At 45.0% G+C, this 25,651-nt stretch overlaps 3 protein-coding genes across 5 annotated transcripts in view; 2 read left to right on the forward strand and 1 right to left on the reverse strand.

The window, feature by feature from the left end:
- ANKFY1 (ankyrin repeat and FYVE domain containing 1) overlaps window positions 1-3,794 on the forward strand; it is a 31,887-nt gene extending 28,093 nt beyond the window's left edge. The window contains exon 25 of the mRNA XM_069033591.1: window positions 25-3,794. Coding sequence (XP_068889692.1) covers window positions 25-157 — 133 coding nt within the window. The 3' untranslated portion in view covers window positions 158-3,794. The remainder of the gene's footprint in view (window positions 1-24) is intronic.
- Window positions 3,795-3,896: 102 nt separating this feature from the next.
- Window positions 3,897-10,795, reverse strand: CYB5D2 (cytochrome b5 domain containing 2). The gene is made up of 4 exons (XM_069033592.1): window positions 9,802-10,795; window positions 9,294-9,434; window positions 8,489-8,675; window positions 3,897-6,848 (listed from the first exon to the last, which is right to left on the reverse strand). Exons 1-4 carry the CDS (start codon window positions 10,022-10,024, stop codon window positions 6,635-6,637), a joined length of 765 nt encoding a protein of 254 aa, XP_068889693.1. The 5' UTR covers window positions 10,025-10,795; the 3' UTR covers window positions 3,897-6,634.
- A 208-nt stretch (window positions 10,796-11,003) lies between these two features.
- ZZEF1 (zinc finger ZZ-type and EF-hand domain containing 1) overlaps window positions 11,004-25,651 on the forward strand; it is a 56,738-nt gene continuing 42,090 nt past the window's right edge. For all 3 annotated transcript variants that reach the window (XM_069033053.1, XM_069033054.1, XM_069033055.1), the window contains exons 1-10: window positions 11,004-11,392; window positions 15,606-15,750; window positions 16,778-16,972; window positions 17,853-18,024; window positions 19,460-19,659; window positions 20,704-20,914; window positions 22,717-22,833; window positions 23,048-23,226; window positions 24,264-24,362; window positions 25,434-25,525. In XM_069033053.1, coding sequence (XP_068889154.1) covers window positions 11,057-11,392; window positions 15,606-15,750; window positions 16,778-16,972; window positions 17,853-18,024; window positions 19,460-19,659; window positions 20,704-20,914; window positions 22,717-22,833; window positions 23,048-23,226; window positions 24,264-24,362; window positions 25,434-25,525 — 1,746 coding nt within the window. In that variant the 5' untranslated portion in view covers window positions 11,004-11,056. The remainder of the gene's footprint in view (window positions 11,393-15,605; window positions 15,751-16,777; window positions 16,973-17,852; window positions 18,025-19,459; window positions 19,660-20,703; window positions 20,915-22,716; window positions 22,834-23,047; window positions 23,227-24,263; window positions 24,363-25,433; window positions 25,526-25,651) is intronic.

Here is a 25,651-nt window from a genome sequence, read left to right on the forward strand (position 1 = left end):
CTCCCACCCCTCTTCTATCTACAGCCGACACTGTGGACGCCTGCTCTGCCATAAGTGCTCAACAAAGGAGATTCCTATCATAAAATTTGATCTGAACAAGCCAGTTCGAGTTTGCAACATCTGCTTTGATGTCCTGACTCTGGGAGGAGTCTCCTAGTATGCTCTGGAAGGAAAGGGATTCCCAGTCAGTGCACCTGACAGCAGCTCTGCTTACAAGCCCTCGGGATAGGGAAGAGGAGGCCTATACATGTCTTCTGCAATAGACTGAACAAATTAAGGACCCTGTTATGATATACTCTGGTATAAATGATTTTGTATGACTGTAAATGTATCGGGCTGCGATAGACTTCACTAGGAATCAGAGTGGATTGTTGAAACCAAGTGACAAAAGAATTTAGACCCTCTTCTAGTTGCAGTGGGGTATGGAAGCTGAAATTTATACTGATTGAATCGGCATAAAACAGGTCTGTCCTCGACATGGTGCTTTGCACTGAGCAACTCTATTAAGTCCTGTGGCTTTCAGGCTGCTTAGTAGAGATGGCATTAAGTTTCAGGGTAACCAGGTATCTTTCTTTGCTTTGTCTTAAAGATAAACGTTCCCCTTCTCTAGAGAAGACTTCTTGTGAAGCTAAACTGAGCTGTTGCAACCACTGTTCAAGAAACTCTTCAGACCCAGGGGTAGTTCTAAGTATAGCTCAAGAATTGTGGCCTTACAGTAACAGAAAGCTTTACAACATCTGATGCGAAGCAGTCAGAATTGCAGATCCACGTCTTGATACCTCCTCAGCAAACGACTCATTAGCTTTAGCATGTTCAAGAGAAGTGCAAGATTGTTTTAGGAAATGCTCTTGCTCATACCTGCTGGAACTGTCAGTCTTTGTTGCACTTTCATATTTACATTGTTGGTCCTTCCAGTTCATGGAACTTGTATAAATGACTGTGAGTTTGCTGAAAGGCCTGAGCGTGTGCTAAAGGAGAAACACTAAAACTGGTGAAGTCTAACTCACAGTACAGCAATAAATGCTGAAGTGCATTAGGAATCCCAGGAGGGAGAGTAGCACTTTCCTTGGGTTTAAGGAGCCTGAACTGCTGTGGGAGAGTCAGTAACCCTACCAGTGTAGAATGTGCTGCACCTCTAGACACTAAACTTGGGTCCATTTTCAGCAGGATTGCTGGTGAATGGAAGTGTTATGTGGAGGCTTCCTATTAGGACTAAACTGCAGTATTTTAATCTAGGCTGGTTGTGCTCTCTTAAACATGCTGAATCTGTAGAAACCTACCACCACATTGTCTAGGTAAACAGGAAAGTACTTGGCTGGTAGACCAGCTTTGGTGGGCAAAGGCTTCAGCTAGAAAAAATGGGTACTTAAGCAAAACTACATGCCATGTTAAGGCTGTTTTTATTCCAAGAGATAAAGCTAGTATAGACTTAGTTCAGCATTCCTCATCTTTACTACATGAATTGGTGTGCATTTTTTAATGACTGTTACTTCCAGTGAACAGGATGGACAGGTGATGATGTGTTGCCCTGTTTGGAGCAGTGACTTGTTCATCTTAAAGAGTAAGATGAGATGATGAACCAGACTGCTGCTGTTATGGGAGACTTGCTCGGTTTTTCTCAAGCTTGTACAAGGAGAGGATAGGGTGTAATTGCTGACATTTGCATGATTAATTTCACATCAAGTCTCACTTGATCTGCACTTTCATCTTCCACTATGCATATATTGTAACTGGAATCACCCCTGTACCACTAGGGAAGAACAATGGATGACAATACAAACTTGCCTCACTGTTTGATGTCTGCTGCTGTCATGTTCCAACAGAATGCTCTGGGTAACACAGCTGGTCTTTAACAGAGTTACTAAAGCAAATGGTGAATCTCTGGCATAATAATTGCAGGTGAATGAGGGAAAGTAGTGGTGTCAGTTAATGTTAGCTACAGTAATTAATGGTGTCAGTTAACTGCAATCTACAGTTTGGGGGTTTTTGAGTGAAATAGATGATGGAAACATTGTATTTCTGGTCCATTGCCTTCTGATATTTCAGGGTGTCACTGGTTGCACATCTCTAGCAGTGAAAGATAACGATGGAGACAAAGTGCATTTGGTGAAAGAAGTCTTGACTGTAGTCCCATGCTAACATGTTGTTTTTCCTTCTTGGTTTGGAGCTGCAGTGATGTAGAGGGGTAAGAGTGTGCTCAGAATGCTGAAAGACAGTGCAGAGGAGGGGTTTTCCAAGGCCACAGCCTATGGGCTTCAAACTGATTGGAAAACTGCACAGCATGTAATTGCCAAAGCATTTAAACATCACTTTTTCAGTGGCTTCTCTGATGGAAGGGGCAAAGGAACAGGGAGCTCAGCTCTAACAGATGAAGCAAGTTTTTTAATGATGGAAAATGGATCTGGTGAAATTTCAGCTTAACTGAATGGCAAGTTTAAGGCTGGGTAGTTGGTCTTCTGAAAAGTAGGATGTTGATTATAACTGTAAAACTCTGGGAAAGATCTGGGAAACCATTGGTAGTGCTCCCACTTTGCTGTTTACAGCCAGTACTGTCCCAGCTTTCTTACTGAAGTCTGAAAGGAAAGTTAAGGTTATTGTTAAATGTACAGCCTGAGGTGTTCATTAAATTTAAAGCAACTAAATTCAGCAAATTTGATCCTTTTAAAGTGCCTTTGAGATAGTTTCCTTCCAGCCAACTCTAAATAGCTTTCTGCCAGAGCTAAAGGGGAAAAGCTCACAACTTGAACCAAAACCCAAGTTAGTTCTTTTCTAGTTCAGCTGAGGAGTTGACCCCGCCAGACAACTGGTGGGACTCAATTCCTCACACACTCTGCCTAGTGTTGGTCTGAACTCTCAGACCACTGAGACTTTTCTGGGAGTTTTGCTGGCAATGCTCCACTACAGGGTACAAATGTGAATGAAGCAATTGGTAATGTAGTGGTGGTCATCACATTTCTAACTCTAAACAAACTGCTCTTCCCTTTTTGTAGCATAATACAGTTGTGACCAAACCCCCCACCCCTCTTACCCCTGCTGTTTTTTAGTGGTATCTATTAACTCGAGACTCAAGTCTGCCAAGCACTGAACAAAATGTTAAATGGAAAATCAGTTTGTGTCCCTGGAAGTGCTGCTGTCCCACGAGGCTTCAGGCACTTCAGCAGGGATGCATGGGAAGTTGGGTGGTTCATGCTGTAGCTTTTTGTTCTGAGACTGGATTCCTTTTGATTGCAGTCATCCAGCACTCTTACACAAGCAAATTCCATGGTCCAGCACTCTTACACAAGCACAAACTGTGGTCTGGCTGAAATTTTGTGTCTGTTAAAGCTGCAGTCACTGTTTCACACCACTGAGTGGAGTGAGAATGTTGCTGTTGAAGGTACTAACAGAGCAGAGTAAGTTGCTGGCTAAAAGCTGACAGATGCCTTAATGACTTCCCTTGCTGGAGATAACAGCTTGTCCAACTGCTCATGTACTGCTTATAAACTAACATGTAACAGTATGGGAGGCCAAGGCTGGATTGTTTTGTAGATCAAATGTTAATAGGCAAGTCCTCTTTTTTCTGTAACCAGCAGAGGTGGTCACTGCAGCAAACTTGTCTTTAGAAAAATCAAAGCTTGTATGAGTGACAGAAGTAACTGAACCTTCTAATACCCTCTGTGAAGTAGAAAAGGAAGTCTTAGAACAATGGCATTTTATCTGCAATGTTTGTCCGGAGTCGTTGTAAAAATGTATTTTTCCAATATGCATTACTTTGTTGTGTAATGATTCTACTTGTAATAAAATGCAGAACTAGATGATGCATCGTGAGGTGAAACCTTGCTAAGGAAGTATCTGCTCCTGTAGAGACAGCTGCCCCTCTGCAAGCTATCCTTACAAACCACGAAGAAAACCAGGGATCCAACATCCAACTGGACATAACAACTTTATTCTTTGTTCTGAAATGAGTCCAGGTATTCATTTTCATGTTGTGGAACTGCTACAACTGTTCTTCTGGCTGTCAAGGTCTGGTGTTCTAGTTTGTACCATGTAGTCCTCTCAAATGCCTTATACTAGACTTACCTATAATCAGTCTTGTGAAACAAATCCGAGCTCCCCGCGGGCCAGAGCTGGTTCATGGAGTTCATCAGTTCAAGTTATTAACACCTGGTGCACTCAGTTGTTTTCTGGAGGCAGCTCAGCCCCGTGGGAGAGCAGAGAGCTCCTGCAGCTTCAGTTGAGGAAAAGGAAAGCTTCAGTGCAACAGCAAACCCAGCCAAGACTTCTGGGTGAGATTGTGATGCATTAGTCTTTTGTTAATAAAACTTACTAAAGTACAGAGGAATGGCAAGCTTTATTAGAGCACTGTCTGTGGTGACTTGAGCCCTCTGTAGCTGTCACTGTTTTCTTCCCACCCTTTTCCACCTTGGGAGAATCCAGCTGAGCTGCTGAATTGGAGTTACAACAGTCTTGGACCACTTCAGGTCAGTGAGGGTGTCTCCTTGTTTGCTTTAATAGATATCTCATTCCTAGTGCAAGACAAACTCTTTCCCCCCCCACCCCCCCCATATTTTCAAACACTAAACTGAGGAATATTTGTGGTTTTCAACCAACTTTAACTTAAACCACCACCTTCCTGCCCTGCCTTTTTGCAGCAGTTGATTTTTTTGTGTAGCTCTTGCACTCAAAACCATCCCCTCAGCACTATTTGCATAGTGATTGAGTGTTACAGCAAGATGAAACTTGCTTAGAAGGTCAAGCTGGTCCACCTTCACTAGAACTGGTTTGCCCTCACAAACTACTTCTTACAGCATTTAATAGTCTGGAATTTGCTGCAACTTTTAAATAGCTCTTAAAAGTTCTTTTAAAGGCACTTGCCAATCATTTGGGGGGATGGTTTCACTACTTTAAATACAATTTCTTGTTAAAGTGGTGATGTCTTTTTAAATGTGGTCAAGGCCAAAGTTGTGGAGGCAGTGAAGTGCTGCTTTGTAGCTCTTTCCTGCACCTTTTACACAGCTTGATCTTCAGCATTGTGTGAAATGAGTTGCTCACTCCACCCCCAAAGATGGCTCAAGCCCAGGGATGAGGTTTGGTTCTGCCACACATCCTACTCTCCCTGTGAGTGCTAAGAGCTGGCACAGCAGGGCAGTGTCTGGAAGAGCTTCTCTTCAGGATGATGATTAGGTAAAAAACCCCAAAACCACAACCCTCCTGCACTGTATGTTTAAACTGCTGTGTATGACTTTGTCCCTGGCAGCTGTAGCATCCTCTAAGCTTTTATCACTGAGAAGTGCTGTCACCTGTCCTACTGCAAGGGAGTGAATGGTGCCTCCTGTAAACTTGCCAATTAACTAACTAATCACTTAGATTCTGGGCCTCTCTTTAGAGGTGATGATAGCTAAAAATCAGTTTATATACACTTTCCAGCTGCTTATACATAGGTGACAACTGCCTTAAGGAGAAGAACTGACCACAGCTTAGCAGGGACCTGTGCCACCACTGGACCATGCTCTGCGTGTCTCTCAAAGCCTGGCTACACCAAAACTGATTTTAACAACAGACTGCATTAAAACCAGCAACTGCTTCCCTGCAGCTTGAGGTTTGTAGTGCCTGAACCCTGTGCAGGTATTCTTTCCTCCCTTTTAGCCCCACCCAGAAATGGTAATAATCTGCCCTGCATTTCTGGGAGTCACTCATATTGCTGAATTCTGCCAGCTCTGATACAGTAAATATGGATTTTAAAGGAGCTGGGTCTTGTGAGGGCACATTCAGCTCAGGTTATAGTCTGATAGGCACAGACCAGATGGCAGCAAGTCTTATACCAGAATGGAAACAGGAGCCAGATTACAGTAGGATGGTTGTGTTGCCACCCAGGCAACAACAACAAAAAAAGCTATTTAAAACTCCTCATTCCTGATGAGAGCAGTTTGAAAGTGGTGAATCACAGACCAGGAGGGTGAGGTCAATATAAAACAGCAATCCTCACAGGTGGCTTCAATATCTTGGCACAGTATCTACTGCAAACACTGAATGAGGAAATACAGCTCTGGCCTTTGCCTTCTCTACTCCAAGAATTTGATAAAGCTTGTGTATAACTAAACTGCACAAGTTCCTAGATACTGTGTATCTTAATTGCAGAAGAAATTCAGGGTTCTCCCTGCTACCTTTAAACTCGTTGGAGCGAGTCAGGTGCCTGGGAAGGAGCATCAGCACTGCCCTGCAGCAGGACCTGAGAACTGTGCATGAACTGTGGGCAGTGATGCTGCAGCAGCTTCTGTGCTCACTGACCTCGCTGCCTTAAACCACAGCACATTGTCCCACCACTGTGCACACAAACATCCATTTCCTGACTGCACAAGAAAGCAGTTCTAAAATACAATTCAGGCTGTGCATCTTACAGTTTGTTGCCAGGTGTAAAAATACCATAGGAATAAAGCAAGCATCCTGTTCCTTGAATTTTTAGCCACTAACCTGGCTGAAGTGTTTCCCCCTTCTCTCAACTCCATCTCCATACGTTAAAAAGCATCACAAATAACATGAGATTGTTATTGCTCCCTTTGCACAGACAGGTGGAAGGGATGGAGCTGGAGCTGCCCACCCAAAGTGCAACGTTTCACCGCAGGACTCTCCCTGCCCTGGAACGCAGCGCCTGCAATCAGCCCGTGAGGACACACTGCTCTGCCAGGGGATGGCAGCCCTTGTACTGCTCCAGGTGAGGGTTATCCAGGTCCCCTCTGTTGCTGTGCTGGGAGGAGTCTGGCTGGCCCCAGGGGGGACCTGTGCTCCTCACACACACACAGCGACTCCCCTGCGAGCCAGGGCGGTACAGCTTCCGAGGGACTCCGGCCCAGTCTCTGTGCACTCCCCCACTAGGAATGGAGAATGAAAATAAATTACAATTCAAACCCATGAAAATGCTTCCAGTCAATAGAGAATCCTTAGAAAACAACTAAGACAATATGGGAAAACTAGAATTAACAATACACTCACTGAGGTAGACTCTGCTCCCAGCAGCCACCATCCCACAGCTGATACCTTCTTATTGGCTGTGCTTCAGAAACCTGTGGCCTGAACCTGGTTACATCACTGCTGCTACAGGCTCTACCATTTTGAGAGTGACCAGCTTCTGCATTCCATGCATCCTTTGCTGGAAAAGGAATCACAGCCTTCTGTAGCACAGCAAAATGCCTTTTCTGGAGGTACCGAATTGCTCACAGATGATCACACATCTTCACAGAATCACAGGGGCTTGGGTTGGAAGGGACCTTAAAGATCATCCAGTCCACCCCATGCCATAGGCAGGGACACCTTCCACTAGACCAGGCTCTTCTAGGCCTTCTGTGCCTTGACTAAACACAGTGATTTTGAGAACTGGGGCAAAAGAAAAAGTACTTCCCCAGCTAATTCATCATGTCTCTTAATGTCTAAGTGTCTCTCTGTGGGCCAAATCCTGCCTGTTCCCCAACCACTGCAGCTTTTAAGCCTCTTAACACAAGTCACTGCCACATGACACCTGGTCCCAAGGCTGTCCCCAAGCTCAGTGACACAGAGAAGCAGATCCCTGGGGTACACAGTGCTGCTGGTGGTCTGACATGAAGCCCAAGCATTTTGCAGTGTGGTCTGTGAAATGATTTCACCTTCAAGCAAAGTAGTCCCTGAGCTGAGAGATAACTACTAACAGGAAAGTAAGTAGGAAATGACTATTCAAAGCTTAACCTCATTTTTATGTGGTTTAAGTGAAAATGTTGTGGTATCAGGCTGTGAAACTGTCTGAAAAATGCAAGTTAATGCTTGTATTCCTGATAGGTGACAGAACCTGTTTGAATCCCAGTCCTGCTGGGAATTCTGTCCTGTTTTGTTGAGAACAGGAGGATCACGTGCACATGTGGCAAATTCTTTGATTCCAGTGTTACAGAGGAGGTTCAGCCTGGAGAAAAGGAGGTTCAGGGGGGACCTTCTCACTCTCTACAACTCCATGACAGGAGTTTAGAGCCAGGTGAAGGTTAAGCTCTACTCCCAGGGAACAAGGGACAGGGTAAGAGGAAACAGCCTCAAGTTGTGCCAGGGGAGGTTTAGGTTGGATATTGGGGAAAATGTCTTTATGGAAAGGGTGGTCAGGCACTGGCACAGCTGCTCAGGGCACTGGTGGAGTCCTCATCCCTGCAGGGATTTAAAAGCTGTGTGGATGTGGCACTTGGGGACACAGGTTTGTGCTGGCCTTGGCAGTGCTGAGGGAATGGTTGGACTTGGTGGTCTCAGAGGGCTCTTCCCACCTGAACAACCCTATGAATTTAGACAGGGACAGAGTCCATGCCTGGCATATTCCAGCCCTGGCAGCACCACTGTACACACAACCTGTGCCAGGTCACAGACCTCAGCTACCTATGGACTGCAGTGGCTGCAGGAGCCAGGACAGCTTCCCACACCCCTCCTGCCAGGAGAGGCAAGAACAAAGCACAGGGCACCCAAAAAGAACAGGAATGCTCTCCTCCAAAGGGTACAAGTTTACCTCTGTCTGGAGCACCAGAACCGGGTGCCTTTAGTGGAGCTCCATTCAGAGTTGCAGGGTGGGAACTGCTGCTTCTTCTGCTCAGTTTCTGCTTGGAATTTGAGAGCTTCCTCAATGGCAGCCTCAACCTCCCTCAGGGCTTCTGTCGGTGCCCCATTTTCATCGTAGAATCTGCCCACCAGCTTCCCTGAGAGAGGAGATCAATTAAGACCAGTGTTTCTAGGCAAGGAAAATGCATCATGCTGGTGGGGTTTTATTTTTAATTTGTTATTTAAAGACAAAAATAAAAGGAGATGTCACCATGGCCCAATTTTAGAACCCAACTGAGCTTACATCCCTTCAACTCCATGGAGCACACAGCAATTTACCCATATTAATAAATCCATGCAGGATAAGCTTAAGCACAGACTCATTAAAGATCTACAAACCAAAGCCAATTTCGGCTGCACAACCCAGAAGCCTTTCCCACCCATGCACCTCCTTCCCCAAAGCAGTTTCCCTGCACTGCTGCTCCTATAGTCTCCCAAGCCCTGGTGATTTCTGGCTGGCTCCATGCTTTTTGCTCGGCACAGACAATCAAAGCAGGGCAACAGCCAGGTGGGAAAACTATTAAACTTTCCCTTGGAGGGAAGCAGACCTCGAAGATCTGGTGTGGCTGCAGCTCCAGCTGGTCCCCGCAGGGTTCAGGACGCTGGGCACAGCTGGGAGACCCTTACCGCGGTGGCACTCTGTAGGTGAAACCTGCCCTGGACCTCCCACCAGCCACCTGCGTGTCCCTTGTGTGAGCTCACCCCGCGACACGCACCCACGGCGTCGTAGTTGTCGCGGTAGAAGCTCAGCCAGCTGTGGATGGAGAGCAGCTCCGGGGGCGACAGCCCTGACACGTTGTCCACCAGCCCCGCCGGGGTGAAGTCGCCGCTGGCAAACGCTCTGGTGGCATCTCTGCCTGCGGGGCAGGGGGTGGTGAGACCCCAGCCACAGGGTGAATTCCTCAGTCACAGAGTGAATTCCACAGCCAGGGGATGAACCCTCCCGGCCACGGAATGAGCCCCCAGGCATGCAGTGAATCCCGCAGCCAGGGGTGCGACCCCAGCCATGGAGTGGGCTCCCCAAACGCGGGGTGAGCCCTCCCTCCTCCCAGCCGGGGCTGCGACCGCCAGGCACGGAGTGACCCCCCCCTCAGGGCTGAGACCCGATCACACACCCACACCCCCGCCAAGGGCTGAATTCCCCAGCCCGGGGATGATCCCCTCCCCAGCCAGGCCATGCCAGGCCCACACCCAGCTCCCCCTTCCCCGCCCCACCGGACGTACCTGCGAGCCTGCTGTACGCGCCGCCGGGCCCATAGTGCTTGCGGCCCCGCTCCACATCGAAGACCCGTCCTAGCAGGGCGAGGTAGAGCCCGGGCTCGCCCGGTGCCCCCCGGTAGCGGCGCAACTCCGCCGCGCTGAGCAGGCGGGCGCGGGGCTCGAACCCGTGGCGCAAGAGGCAGGCGGCGGCCAGGCACAGCAGTCCCGCGGCCGCGCCCCGCCACATCGCGCCGCGACACCACGACGCTTGCACGACAGTTTTCTCGCCGCACGGCAGCGTGGCTGCCAACCACGGCCAGCGCCGCGTGCGCGGGATGGCCGTCCCGAGGGCGCACTTTACGGCAGTGCGGCAGCGGCCATGGAACGCTCCGGGCTGGAAAGGCCCATAAAGCTCATCTCCTTCCTTCCTTCCAGCCCCTGCCCTGCGCAGGGACACCTGCCACGATCCCGGGTTGCTCCAAGCCCCGTCCAACCCGGCCTCGAACACTTCCAGGAATGGGGCAGCCACAGCTTCTCTGGGCACCCTGTGCCAGGGCCTCACCACCCTGACAGGGAAAAGTTTCTTCTTAATGATGTCATTCCTAAAGACCTTCTCAGAATCACAGAATCTTTAGGGCTGTTGGTGCCCTCGGGAAATCACCCAGTCGAAACCCCTGCCAAGGCAGGGTCACCTGGAGCAGGTGACACAGGAAGGTCCGAGTGGGTTTGGAATTTCTCCAAAGAGGGAGACTCCCATGCCCTCCCTGGGCAAGTCGGTCCCAGTGCTCTGCCACACTCACGTAAAGAAGTTTTTCTCGAGTTGAGGTGAAACGTGTTCACGGCCGTTACTCTTTATCCGGTCACTGCGCACCACTGAAGAGAGTTTGGCACCGCCCTCTCGGCACCCCTTGGAAATATTTCTATGCATTAATGAAACCCTCTCTTAGTCTTCTCCAGGCTAGCCAGGCCCAGGTCCCGCAGTCTCTCCTCGCTGAGGAGCTGCCCCGCCGCCCCCGCCGGCTCCCCCTCAGCCGCTCCCTCGCTCCCCGTCGGGGCCACAGCGGCTGCCGGGGCGGCGCTTTGCGGCACCGGGGCGGCGCTTTGCGGCGGTGTGGCGCTTTGCGGCGGTGTGGCGCGGGTGCCGCTTTACGGCGGTGTGGCGGCCCCGCGCTGACAGGTGCGGCGGGCGGGAAGTTGCTGACTAAGGCGGGCCGGGCCGGGCGGGGACCGGCGGGAGCGGCGGCACCGGCGGCGGCTGCGAGGGGCTCCCGAGCGGCTCATGGGGACGGCGGTGAGCCACAGCAGCGAGGAGGAGGAGGAGGGTGCCGAAGAGGGCATGGAGGGGGCGGCCGGCGCGCCCCAACCCGGCGCGGCCGTGCCGGCGCTGCCGCCAGCCGAGGTGCTGCTGGAGCAGGCCCGGCTGCGGGAGGCCACGGCGCGGCTGCGGGAGGCGGCCCTGCCCGAGCCGCTCGTGTCGCGGCACCACAGCGCGCTGGTGCGATGGCTGGAGGAGCGGCTGAGCCGCGGCGACGAGGCCGTGAGCCTGGAGCAGTTCTGCGAGGTGCTGGAGAGCGTGTCCCGGCTGGCGGCCGGGTCCCGCGGAGAGAGCGAGGAGGTGAGAGCCGGCAGGAAGCGCCGTCCGCAGGGAGCATGGAATGGCTTGGGCAGGGAGGGACCTTGAAGACCATCTCCTTCCACCCCCTGTCTCGGGCAGGGACACCTTCCAGTAGACCGGGGTGCTCAGAGCGCCGTCCAGCCTAGCCGTGGACACTTCCAGGGATGGGGCTCCCCTACAGGGATCCGCCTGTCCGGGCCGGGAGAGTGGTCGGGATCGGGGGAAGGGAGGCGGGGGAAGCGCCGGGGTGCTGCTGGGGGTCGGTCTCCCCGAACCCTCTCTGTGGGCGGTGGCACCGGCTCCGTGGCCATCCACACGACCCTGGAGACCCCGTCCTGGTACCTGGGGAGAGGCCAGGCCAGAGGGTTCTGCACAAGGTTGGAAAAGCGGCTGCTGCTGCTGCTATGTAGCCTGTCAGCTACCAGATATCCCTTTAAAAAAACAACTTATGTCACTTATCAGTGATCATGCTCAGCAGCCACTTATGAATAAAATTGGTATTTACAGCAATATTTCTGCTGTTGCTACTGCTGAAGCAGCTGAGAGCACAGGTGTGGTGAGAACACAGGTAGGAAATTCTGCCTGAGTAATTCCTCTTGATACTTACTAGCGTTATCAGCAAGTCAAAGTTTACCACGCTTAATTTTACTGGAGCTTTTTAAAACCAGCAGTGAAATTGTCAAGTATCTCTTTTATTGTAAAGTAGAACTTTTGGGAAACTTGCAAGAAAGTAGTGTAACAGGGATCCCCTTCCACAGCCAGAAGGTGTTAAGGGCAGCTTTTAAGGGTAGAAGAGAGTAGTTTCCTTTCTGCTGGGATTTCCAGTTTTCCCCTTCTGTGGGAAAGGATATGGAGAATTTAATATTTAGAACACTTAAGCTTTAACTTTGCTCTGTAGCAGTCCGAAATGCAGCAGAATACCCTGCTGGGAATTCCACACTCACTTGAGAAAGTGGCTGTGTCTGAATTCCATAGTGCAAGCAGTTCCTGAGGCTCAGCAGACACTTCCTGCTGTCTTTGTTTTGCTCCCGAGTAGCAGAATAACTGTGTAAACTGTTAAATCACACACACACGCCTCAAATCAGTGCTGACAGGTGAACAAGGCTCCTGGTAACTGGGAGGAGATTCATTTTCCTGTACAGATAGGTGTGTTTTTACCAGACTGGTTTAAGTAGCTTGGTAAACTACTGCCTCTACTTCCAGTCCTTTTCAAGAAGAGCCAGTAACAAACACATCTTCATTTGTAACAACAGCAAGGGTGAAATTAGTCCATTGGGGTTCTTTCTGTTGGCACAAACAGCTGAGCTTTGTGGGCTGCAGAAGTATTTTGAGGGTTGTCTGTATGTCACGTCCTCCTCTGCATGAAGAATCTATTTGTTTTGGTTTCATTTCCTGCTCTAGGGAGTGGGGAAAATGCTTGTCACAGGATTTACCATGGTGCGGATATGTGGTCACATCTGGTCTGTCCCGCAAAGCCGAGATGTTGAGAGTTCTGTGGAAAACCTTGATGTCATAGTTTCTGTAGCTGGCACTAACCCATGAGCTGTGGTATTTGAGCTTTCCTGGGTGTGTTTTACACTGATGAGAAGTCAGTTTGGGGCTGGCAGGTCAATAGGTTTCACTTTTTAATGTTTATAGAATCCTGTCTGGAACAGCCCAGGATTTGATCTGCCCTTTCAGTTTCTCTGTTCTCAGTGCATTGAGCACAGGCTTCAAATGCTTTATGAGCAATGTTTAAACACAAAATCTGTTCTCTAGATAAACTGAACCTTTGAATCCTTCTGAGTACTGCTTCAGCAGTTGTCATGTCATGTATGCAGCTTTGGCTGGCAACATTAATGCTGCAGTTCTACTGAGAGCAGAGGGTGAAATACAAAGTTCCCCCAAGTCACCTTTCAGATAGTTTGTTGTGCCATCCGGCTCCTGAGCTGTGAGATGAGGGGCTGATTTTTCCATGTGCTGTATTTCCAAGCAATCCTCTCACCCATCGTTTCCTAAGAAAGCTGTTTCTTCCATGCTTCTTCATGTTCAGGGTTGAGCTGTGTGGAGTTACTGCTTTTATTTAGGAGTAGGATGAGCTGGGTTGTGTAAAGCTGCTACTGAATTTGTATCATGTCCCAGTCCTGCACACAAACTCAAAAATTCTTTGAGTACAGGTTGATGCTCCAATTTTTTCCCCCCACTTTATTTTTTTCCCCCCATTACACAGGACAGCAGTGGAAATTGTGCATGTTTTTTGTCAAATACAGAGTTTAAGTTATACTGAACAGTCAAAAAATAATTTTAGAGTTCTAGGTTTGGTGCAATCTCCTGAGATCATAGGAAGAGCTTAAAAATAAAATAACAAAATACTGCATTAAGATGTGAAGAAAAGCATATATGCATATATATGTATTTTTTTTTTATATATATAAAAAGCATATAAGCATACCACCCCTTCTTACCTGAGAGTATAAAAACTTGGTTTAAAGTAGGTGTCAGCAGATCCAGCCTTGTTGCCTTGTGTTTTATTGTCACCAGTAACATCACAAAACTTGTTCAATTTGTAGTTTAGTATTTGTGCAGTTCGACTTCAAATCTGAAGAAAAATGGTGAGAATGGTGTGGTGTGAAACTGTACATTGAATTGTTTTGGCAACTGAGTTATGTCTGTTAGAATTAATTCTTGTTGTCCTCAAGCAGAGGTGCTGGTTTTTTGTTTCGGGATCAGCCCAGTGTCCAGACTGGACTGGCTGTGGTGCCTGCTGGATGCTCAGCACCAGTTTTGCCACTCAAAATAATTTTTTAAGGGTGATCATTATTAGCTTGGGTTCAGCTGTGTGTATAAGATGTCTTTATAAAGCTTCCAAGCTAAAATTCAGCTCTGTGCCACAGCAGGGCCATGAGAGCTTTAGTCAGCTAAAACGCTGTGTTTTGATTCTGTTGTCTTCTGAGGACTTTGCTCTCATTTTACTGGTGTAATTATGTCATGGTTAATTGGCAGGTTATTTTGAGCTGATCGTTTCAGGTTACTGCTCTTTAGGATAGCACTGTTAATGGTACATCAAGTTTGATAATCAGGTAACAAACCAAGAAATTGAAGCAGGAGCTTCCTCCTGAGCAGCAGAGATCCCTTGACTCAGATACTTGTGAGATCATCTGTTGTTAGAGACCAAATTTACTTGGCTTGTGTGGCTGAACTTGAAATACAAAGTTCAGGGCTGTGAGACTCAAGTCCTGCTTGTAAGGAAATATCTTTTGTAAGTGCATTCCTAATTTATATGAAAAAGGTGGATGCTCCTGAAATACTGCATTTCTCTCTTGAAACGAGTTCCATTTTTTTAGCAATTAAACAGAAGTTTGTTTCAAAATTAAATCTGATTGTGAAAATATAGCCAGATTTTTAATAGTAGTGTGTCACTGGATCATGAGTTCTCTGCATTGGCTAGTTAAAGCAAGTGACATTTATGAGCTTAGTTCTGTTTTACAGGCTCAGCTGAATAAAAATGCCTTGTACATTTCTTAGTTCGAAGTTTGAAATGCTGTGTGAGTTACTTTTTGTACATGCTCAACATAACTTTTTATATTAAAAATTTTATTAAGGTCAAAGTTAATAAAACTGCCAGTGGTTCTCTTCAATAAAAAAAATTCTAACTCTCTCCACTGTTTTCACAGATACTTAGACAAACTATATTAAACTGGTATTTTGTGTAGGAGAACAGTTTATGGAAGGAAAATCCAATTGAAAAAATATTACTGTTCTTAGGACTATTTCTTAAATAAAGAAAATATGTAAACCCTGAAGGAATTTGAGTGGATGCAGGGAGAGAGGGATGCAGCAGTGATGAGTAATCGAAGGTGTGGCTTCTGGAACCAAACCACCCTTAAACTGAGGAGCTTTTTGGTGTTTTGTGAGAACCTTCCTCACAGTCCCAGCTGTCCGTGGATGGATCCTGCTGATTCACTGGTGTATATGATGGGCTGTCTCCACCTAAGCATGACTCCAGTTGACTTTTATAGGAAGGCAGTGCAAATACCTTCAAACTTGCTAAACACTGCAGATTTCCAGCCAGGCTGCTTCCTGTTACTGTGAATTCAGTACTTTGGAAAGTGGAGTCTTTTGATTTTGTTTCAATAGTGTTACAATGTTTATTGCTCTGGTTTCTATGAAATACCTTGAATTTCTGCTTTAAGGAAATATGCTGAAATAAATTTCCTTTTTTGTTGCCCTTCAGGCCTTTGCACAATTTGATGCTGAAGGAGATGGCACTGTAGATGTGGAGAATATGCTGGAGGCTCTCAAGAATTCTAGTGGAGCAAATCTTCAGGGGGAGCTGAGCCATGTAATCAGGCAACTGCAAGCTTGTTCACTGGTGCCAGGTATGAGGGCAGAGTGGTGGAGGAAAGGGTTTCCCAAGCCCTGCCCTGTAGAAGGGGTGCTGCTTCAATAAATTTCTTTAATAGCATTGCTTGTCCTAATCTTATCAAAACCATCCTCCAGAAGGTTCTTGGTTCTCTAGTGTCAAGCAAGTGGAGTTGCTGTAAGTTAAAAATTTCCCAGAATTACATGCAGAACTTCATTCACAAATAACCTCTGTTTCCTTCTCTGTGTGACTGGGGAAGTGTCTTATCCCTGTTTGGTTTATTTCACAGACAGAAAAGTGTTCCTTGCAGAATTTTGGTGAGTGCCCAGCTAATGCACTTGGTAACTGGAGGAATAAATCCTCCATGGAGTCTGTTCCAGGGCATGAGTCACATATTTTAGTATTATTATTATTACACTGTTATTCAGCGTTTGAAGTCCTGATAAAACATAATTCAGGTTTTATGGTTTATAGTTCAGAAAGTGTCAGTTTGCAGAACTTGATTTCTGGGATAAGGATCAGTTACTGGCTTTCCTTTCAAGCTTTTGATGATAAGTGGCTAAAGGGGATTTGCCTTAAAGGATCAGACAAGAAACACTAGAATTGGCTACAGATAAGTCAGAGGAGAGGACTTAGAGAGTACTGTTCTGTGCATGTAAATGCACTGGGATTCAGAGTACCACTGTTCAGGAAGCTGACATTTCTCACCACGTTGATGGAGAGCATTAGGCACCTCTTTGGGAATAATGCACAGTGCAAAGGGAGAGGCTCAGTGTAGCTCAGGGTGAGTGATGCAAGTACCTGAGCTTGTTAACCAAGTAGCATCTGCTTCCCTTAGATTTTGAAGGTAAGGGTTTGGGGCAGCAAAATAAACATGAGATTTTTGGTAGTTGTTTTCAACTCCTTCAGGCATGTCAAGTCACTGGCAACAATATTTGCCTGCACTTTTCCCTGCTGTAGAGGTTGCAGACTTGAGCTACACTCTCTAATAGTTTTATATCCTTCTTGCATTGTGGTCCCAAGGAAGTCATGTCTCTTTCTAGGGTTTATTGATATATTTTCTGAATCGAAGGAGCGCCTGGGCCTTCATGCCTCAATGATCCTGAGATTCCTGCACCGGAACCGCATTTCCAGCACTGCCATCCCTTACCCAGTGCTGGAGTACTTCAACAACATCTGCACCATGCGCTCGTCTGTGCTGAAGGATTCTTTGGATCGACTTCTCCTGAAAGAGAGAGGTGGGCAATGTCTTCCCTTTTTTTTCAGGAGGGTAGTGTAACCATGGCTTTGAAAAAGAGATTAGAGATAAAAAGCTTTCTTTACTGTGTTACCTCCAACTGGCCTGGTGTTTTATAAAGTTGATCTGCATGCTTCTATGGATTTTTGTTGGTTTTTGAAACACATAAATTAATATCTGAACTACCCAGCAAGCTGAGTAACACTCTGGAATGATCTTATCTTTCTCCTGGCCTGTTTCACAATCGATGGTTACTCATTTGTGGTATTCTTTATTCAGTCTCTACTAGTTGCTGGAAACTTAGTTTCCATGTGAAGGGGAATGTTTTCTGAAGTTGACTGTTCAACATTAAAAGATACTTTATCATTTTGGACTGGAGGTGGTGAATCTTTTACTGTATCTCTGATGGGACTGGCCTGGTCCCTGCAGCGAGGGCTCCTTTTCTTCACAGCTTGACTAGATATTTTCGGATTTCTGTACTTCTAATGAAATAGATCAAGTTACTTGGGAAAGAGACTGCTTTGTCCCTTCCCTAGAATACATGAATTGAAGTCTTCTCCATCATAATTTACTTTTCCCTTTCATTTGTTTGTATTTGGGTATAAAAATAATAAAGCACTGGTGAGGCAAGTAATGAAAGGGATAGATAAAAGCTATTGAACTTGAGGGAATGGAGGTGTTTTCATACTGAGAGTGATAGATGGAGATTATTGCAATTTCATCTGAAATGAAACTTTGCTATCTCCTGGTTTCTGTCAGAAACAGTCCTTCAGGGGCTGTGTTCTGTGCCAACAAGTTAATTGGTGTGAGATAGTTCTTACAAAGCTATAACAATTCTCAAAACAGGCCAAAGAAGAACGTTCTGAGTGATTTCTTTGCAGAATACCCCAGTGATCTGAATGGCAATCAGGAGTCAGACAAGCTGAAATCTGTCACAAAGTGCTACACACACATCGAAACCTCCTCCAATTCCGCCGATATCGACAAGATGACAAACGGAGAAACTTCCTCCTTCTGGCAGTCGGATGGGAGTGCTCGATCCCACTGGATACGGTGAGCTTAGGGTTGGGGCTGTGAGTCCTGGGATGGACAGCCACTGGGGGGTTGTGGTGGATTGATCCTGGCTGCATGCCAGGTGTCCCCAAGGCTGCTCCATGACTCCCCTCCTCAGCCAGGCAGGGGAGAGAAAATGTGACGAAAGGCTCTTGGGTCAAGGGCAGGGAGAGCTCTCTCACCAACAGGCAAAACAGAGCTCTCTCTCCATCACAGGCAAAACAGACTTGACTTGGGGAATTTAGTTCAATTTAGTAAAACAGAGTGGAATAAGGAGAAACAAAACCAAATCTTCCCCCTTCCCCCCCCCGCTCTCTTCCCAGGCTTAGAGAAAAACGGAAGAGAAGTTATCTCCTCCCCTCCAGAGGCGCAGGGGGATGGGGAATGTGGGCTGCAGTCCCTTCATCACATGCCAGCTCTGCCACTCCTTCCTCCTCAGGCACAGGACTGCTCACACCCTTCCCCTGCACCAGCGTGGGGTCCCTTCCATGGGAGACATTCCCCCTCAAACTGCTCCAATGTGGGTCCTTCCCATGGGATGCAGCTACAGAATCAGAATATTCTGAGTTGGAAGGATCATCAAGTCCAGACCTTAAGTGAATGGCCCCTGTGGGGATCAGTCCTTCAGGAAGAGGCTGCTCCAGCATAGGTCCTCCATGGGATCACAAATCCTGCCAGCAGACCTCCTCCAGTGCAGGCTGCTCTCCCCACAGGTCCAGCCTCCAGCAACTTCTCACACCCTGTAGCACCCCACTGCTAAAACCTTGTCACACAAACCCAATACAGGTGTAATTGAAAACAACTGGAATTAATGAGTGACAGATGAATACAGGTAAAAGCAGAAGTCACTAATGTCTGCATAAAATATAAAAGCCTGACCACCAAATAAAAGGTCACCTGTAAAGTGCCTTTATCTGCTGTGGTGACACACAGCCTTGTGGTGTGGTGAAACTTTCCAAGCTGTAATAGAGATGCAGTGGTTGGTACTTGAATAGAAACACTTTGCCACTGTCCAGGAAGTTCCATGAAACAGAAATGCTCAATGAAACAGAAATGTTTAGCGTCTAAGAATGTGTGCTTCAAAAAAAAAAAAAAAATCTCATTTTGGCCATTATTGATGCTGCATTTTTATTCCTGAGGAACGAATTCTCAGTTGAAAATATAAATAGAAAATTCTACAGTCTCTCAGAGGTAACTGTTTTCTAAATCAAAATTTTTTAACTTGTTCACCATAGTATGGGGTTAAGAACACCTATGAAGCATTAGGTAAATTTCAGAGGATGTATTTGTGTTTGTAGAGGTGGAAAATGGGTGAATAATAATATAGTACCTATTATATATACATACGTATAATATTATAATAAATAGTAATAAAATCACAGTGCTTGACTTACCTTCTCTTTGCAAGAACTGTTTTATCCTCTTTGCTTTGCAGTTTAAAGATGAAACCAGATGTGGTTTTGAGACACCTGTCCATTGCAGTGGCAGCTAATGACCAGAGTTACATGCCACAGCAAGTCACAGTGGCAGTGGGAAGGAATGCCAGCAGTCTCCAGGAGGTCCGAGATGTTCACATTCCAAGCAATATCACTGGCTACGTAACACTGTTGGAAAACGCTAACATTAGTCAGATGTGTGAGTCAATAAAGATACCATTGGGATACTGGTTTGGTGCTTTTTGGAAGGTGAAAGCTTGGGTAGATGATGGAGAGATGTGCTGCAGTGTCAGTCACCAGGGGTGACACTTTGGACCTTGTCCTTGGGTCAGAGAAATTGTTTTGATTCTAGTTGAATTTCTAGCCTGTAAGAGAGTCTTCTGAGCCTTTCTTGTGGCCTCTGTAACGTGGGCTAAGGGTTGAAGAGAAACATAAAGACACAGTTTTAGCCTCTCAATGTGAAGAAGACATGGGGCAGTTTTAAAATATCCTTACTTGCAGAGTGAAAGCATATGTTGGCTGATAGTATCTAGCAAAAAAATCTGCTTTTTTGGTGCTGAAACTCTGAAGTTCATCCAATGTAAGGCAGGTTTTACGCTTTTAAATAGTGTTATTTTTGAGTCTGGTAGCTCTGTGGGTGCTGTACTGGAATCAATCAAGAAAAGCTGCTCCTTCCTAAGATGGTTTCTGCAGCTTCAGGAATTTTGTCCCTTCAGTTCCAAAAGATGCTTTTCTCTGAGGGGAGGTTTCAGTGCCACAGAAGTGGGCAGGAAGGATGTTGTTCCTCAAAAGTAGTCAGGATAATGCCATCTGTGCAAAATGGTCAAGAACTTGTGTGAAAATTTTTATGTAACTTTAAACTTTGCTTTTAGGCTTTGCTCCTTTTCCCTATTATGTCCACAGGCACTTGCTTCCAAGGCATTTCCTATGTATGTAGGTAGGAAGGTACTGGTCAAACAATCTACAATGTATTTTCCACTTTGAGGCTATTTTATTACAATTTTTCCTAGTTTCTAGCCATAGCATCTGTAATGGATCCACAGGCTATTTATGCAAAGGCTAAATTTTCCAGATCAGATGGTGCACAGTGTGTGTGGTTGTCTGTATCAGGCAGTGCTGTTCCATATCTGCCGTTACTTTTCTAAGAGGTCCTGCACTAATTTAATGTTTGGAATATCTGGATTCTTCTAGCTCTAATCTAGCAGAAGAAATGGGAAGAAAATCCTATTTTGTGTTTTGACAGATGTACAGATAAACATCAAGCGTTGCCTTAGTGATGGGTGTGACACCAGAATCCACGGGCTGCGGGCTGTGGGGTACCAGAGAGTGAAGAAGGTGGGAGTCTCCGTGTGCGACGCCTCGGCCATCTGGTACTGGTCCCTGCTGACCTCTCTGGTGACAGCTTCCATGGAAACAAACCCAGCATTCGTTCACACCATTTTACAAAATACTCAGTAAGTACCAAACTTACGTGGGGTGTGATTTTTATCTACTTCTTAATTTTTTAAAAAAAGCACTTCTGGCTTTAGTAGGCAGTCTGCTGTCTGTAACTTGTTACAGTGGGGATACTGTAACATGCCTATATCAAACCAGGAGTCCCGTGGAAAAGAAATATCTATGGACCAATTCTTGATAGATGTTCCAGAGATGTTTATTTCTCCAGCTGCATGGCTGAGGATCTGCTGAGGAACTGTTCAATCACGGGACCCGAGGGTCCTTGCCCTGCGCAGGGGAACACAAAACAACCACTGGGGAATGAGGCTGACCAGGGGCAGGGAAACCTCGTGTCTCCCCCCCAGGGCCCCTCTCCCAGGGCTCCATGGCAGGGGGAGGGACCCCAACATCTGTAACTGGTTTCCACTCCTGCCGTTAAGGTGTTTAAACATCTTTTTCTATCTCATTGTTCAGATTTTTGATGTTTTTCTTCTATCCATTTGCATGTACTAGGACAAGTGTAGTTCTCCTGGCTGTTTCATCTAATCTAGTTGTTAAACCATGACTGAATGGACACTGGAAAAATAGATTTTTCACCTATCCATTTACTTGTAATGACTTTGAGCAGCCTAAAATTAATTAATTTTTCTTGTCCAGTATTAATAACCAATAAAATTAACATCTTCCCCTTAGGACTGAAGCTTAATTTAGCCTAATTTTTAGCAGAGTTCTGCTTGTGTGATGCCTTGTCATGCATTTTATGGGGATATAGTTGAGTATATGCACCATCTCCCTGCAAATGTTTGCTTGTGGTGATTGACCATTTTCTGGGTAACGTTTCCTTGTTTGATTGCCAAACACTTCTGCTCGATGACTTGAAGGATTGGAATCCTAATAAAACCTCTCCACACCCACATCAGCTTTTATAGAGCTCAGTTAGCACGATGTCACCACACTGAAGAGCAGGGCTGTCATTAGGTTGATGAATCCTGTAGGCTAAAGTCCACTAAGCCTATCTTTTAATTTATGTCATCTGTGAAATCTCTTTAAAGTTTAGATAACGTCATACATGCTCACACCTGAGACAGGCCCATAGTTGCAGGCTTTGCTGAAACTGAGGACCTTCAGTTTTGGTAAAGTTCAGATATTTTTTAGAAATATAAAATGAACACTGAGCTAATAAAGCATTAAAAAATTATGAAGGAGAAATCCTGACTAAAAGAATGCTTTCAGGAATTAGATTCAGTGTTTAGAATTATAAAGCAAAAACCCCAAACTTTAGTACTGGATGGGATAACTTTAGTATTGAATAGAATAACTGGTGAAACTGCTTAAGAATTCCTAATTTCAGGGTTTATCACATTATCTTTGGAAATTCAGAAAAATTCTGATTTGAGCTAACAAGTGTCTCTCTTAGTTTCTCTAATTCTTCTGAGGGAATTTCAAATCAATTTTCCCTTTATTCATAGGCTCTTGCTCAATTCTAGACCAAATTAAAACGGAGCAGTGCTTGGACACTAAGCTATTTCTAATGCTATCACAGATTTAATTCAAAACTCTTTGATACGTTTGTCTCATTAAATCTGTGATTGAGACTAGATTTAAGATTACCCAGCAGTCATTAAACTTTCCCTGCCTAGAATGCAATACTGTTGTTCCCCTTTGAAGAGATTCTCTGTGTAAATAGGTTTTGTGCACTCAGAAGCAATTTGCAGAGACCTGCCCACACAAAGCATGAAGATTCAAATGTCTAATTCACTTTAGGAAGCTGTTTTCTCCAATTCTGCCTGGCTTCCTGACATTATGTTTCATTTTTTCCTAGGAAAGCACTGCAGCACATGCCACCTCTATCCCTAACACCAGGCTCCACAGATTTTTCAAGCTTCTTATCACCAAATGTTTTGGAAGAAGTAGATAGCTTCCTTATCAGAATAACAAGGTGAGCTTATGTGGTTGATGCAGTGGGAAGTGGTTTAGAAGAGTCTGTAAATCAAAGCTTTTACATCTTTACCCACATGCTCTTTTTTAAGTATCTTGAAAAATACAAATATTTCAAGAAACAGGCACCTGAGAGATTCTGTGGCAGCTCATCTTTACTGAAAAACAAAATGTCCCAAATTTTCTTTTCACACTGTTGTTGTTTTCCTTCACAGTTGTTGTACTACTCCAGAGGTGGAGCTGACACTCCTGGCCTTTGCCTTAGCCCGGGGGAGTGTTGCCAAAGTGCTGAGTTCCCTTTGTGCCATCACTGATCATCTGGACACTCCATACAAGGCTTCCTCTCTTATCTCTTCCATGGCAGCAGTCAGACAGAACCTGCTCTATAAATACGGTAATGGAACAATCCTGGATCCTTTACTGTACATGCTTAAGGAAATACACAGCTTTGAGTTGTTCCACTTGTTGGGATTTAGAATTAGCCAAATCTAAATTAAAAACTGTCACTGAAATCACAAGCTAGCAGCTGAACTGCCCAGAAAGCTGGTGATTGATCAGCTTTCCGTGATCAAAGAGTTAAACCAAGTGAGATCTTCTCAAGAGAAAAAACATGAACTTTGTAGATCATGGCCCCTGGATCAGGATGGTGATGATTGTATTGCTTAAAAGGCAAATGACAGCAAATATTTTTATTCTTCCAGAAGACATTTGTTTGTGTGAGTGATCCTCAGTGAGTGCTCTCTCTTGCAGGCATGTAGAAATTTAAGATGCATTTTAAATGTAATGTCAATAGCATCTCTTTATGGTTCTTTTTTTTTTCACTTTTATAAGATGAGTTAAAATTAAGTTTTTATAATCTAGTATGTCATGAGTGTAGAGCTGTTCGTGGTCTGGCACCAGGTGGTGATTTTGCTGTATTGGCTGTACTTGTTTGATAAATCCGTATTTTCTCAGGTATCAACTTCTGAGATTCTCATTAGTCTCTCATGAAGAATTTTACCCTTTATTGCCTTTTAGTATGTTTTGTCAGTACTTCTGGTCTTGTGCCAAAGAGCACATGAATTACTTTATAATTATCAGTGTTTACTTTTGAAAGTTTTGAATATTAGTTCATTTTCCCCAGAGTAGCTAATGCCTTTTGTAAGGCAAGTGGTATTTCATGGACTGGGAATTCCAAAGTGTGGCAACAGTTGAAGGAACGTGAATTGTCATGATTTTCATTGTCCTTCTGCCTGTATCTAGAACTCTAACTACTTTAGAAGACTGTATCTCTCATATTCCAGTTTCCCTCCCCTATTTTGGGTCTGACAGTGGTAAAAAAATCTCATAGTATTGTAATTTTTTGCATTTTTTCTCCTGTATGAAGAAGTTTGGAAAATATATTTTACCATTTTAAATGACCTTGAAAAACCTGTGGATTTTTTTACTTAGGAAAGCCTTTACGACTCACTCTGCAAGCATGTGATGTAAAGGGAAAAGAAGATAAATCAGGGCCTGAAAACCTCCTTGTAGAACCCTGGACTGGGGATGGTAAGAATTAAAATCCATAATATTAGAATCATAAAATCGTTTAAGTTAGATGATTCCACCAAACATAGTGATTGTTAAAAATGCTGTGGTGCTGTTCCATATCTATTTATATATATTTGGTTCTTTATAGTTTTATGTTATAGAAGATCTGTAGTTAAAAAAAGGCAAACTAACAAACAAAACCAAGACATTATATAAATTCGATTTTGCAGCACTGTGGATTTCTCATAGACCAGTTTATTGTCAAAATAAGCTAACCAAACAAAAAGATTGGATTTTGGAGAGAATTATTGATATTCTTCGTGGAAGTCAGCAGTGAGCTGTCACTGAGAATATTCTACAAGAGCACACTTTGTGGGCTGAAGTCCTGAATCACTGTTAGTTCCCCAAATATTGTTGAGGAGAGGGTTTGTAGAAATCATTGAAATTCTCACTGCACGTGCCTGTTAATTCTCCCTTAAAGCCCCTCTTTGTTAATGCAATGCTTTTATGTACTGGATACAACCTAAACAAAGAGATTCATGTTTCTTGACCTCTTTTTTAAGTGAAATGCCACCTAATCTTTTTTTTTTTTAAATGGGTTATTGTCTTGTGCAGTGCTACTGGTAAATGAAAGCCATTGTGGCAGAAAATCAGGCACATTCTAAATGCTTTTTTACCCCTCTTTGTTCATGTGTATTATTTGAGTTCATTCTTTAGTTATTTTGTGACTTGTCTTCTGTTGTTTTGTGGGTCATAGTTTGGGGGACTAATCACTGAGTTCAGTGAATAGAGCCACAAACCAAAGTAATATTTGGGAATTACTAATAAACTTTAATGAGAAAATATTTTTGAAACTGCTGCAGATATTGCAGTGCCCAGAGAGACACTGCCTGGAGAGTTCTGTGTATATACTGGTAAAATACAATCTTAAGTTGTCCCTTTTATTTGGGAGCATTTGCTAATGAGCATTTCACTGGAAAAGTGTTGTGGTTTTGTTTCTCCCCTCCAGCCCACAGTCCCAATATTCTCTTTCAAACATGTTGCACTAGCACTCATTCCAACCTCATTCTATTCCCACTGCTGCTTTAGGTTTTCTTACTGAAACTGGGAAAACCAGAGCAAGTATCATTCTTTCTACTGGAACTGAATCTTCATTTCAAGTGACACAAATTAGAATAAAGGTATGTAGTTCCTGTGAGCTTTTGAAGTAGAAGACTTACTTTTTTTCCCTAGTGGTGGAATTGAATTGGGATATTTTTTAAATTAACTGAAATTTAAATTCATTATAAAATACTGTTATTTTAGAA

The sequence above is a fragment of the Aphelocoma coerulescens genome, chromosome 19 (genome assembly GCF_041296385.1).
Source record: "Aphelocoma coerulescens isolate FSJ_1873_10779 chromosome 19, UR_Acoe_1.0, whole genome shotgun sequence".
In the NCBI taxonomy this organism is placed as follows: domain Eukaryota; kingdom Metazoa; phylum Chordata; class Aves; order Passeriformes; family Corvidae; genus Aphelocoma; species Aphelocoma coerulescens.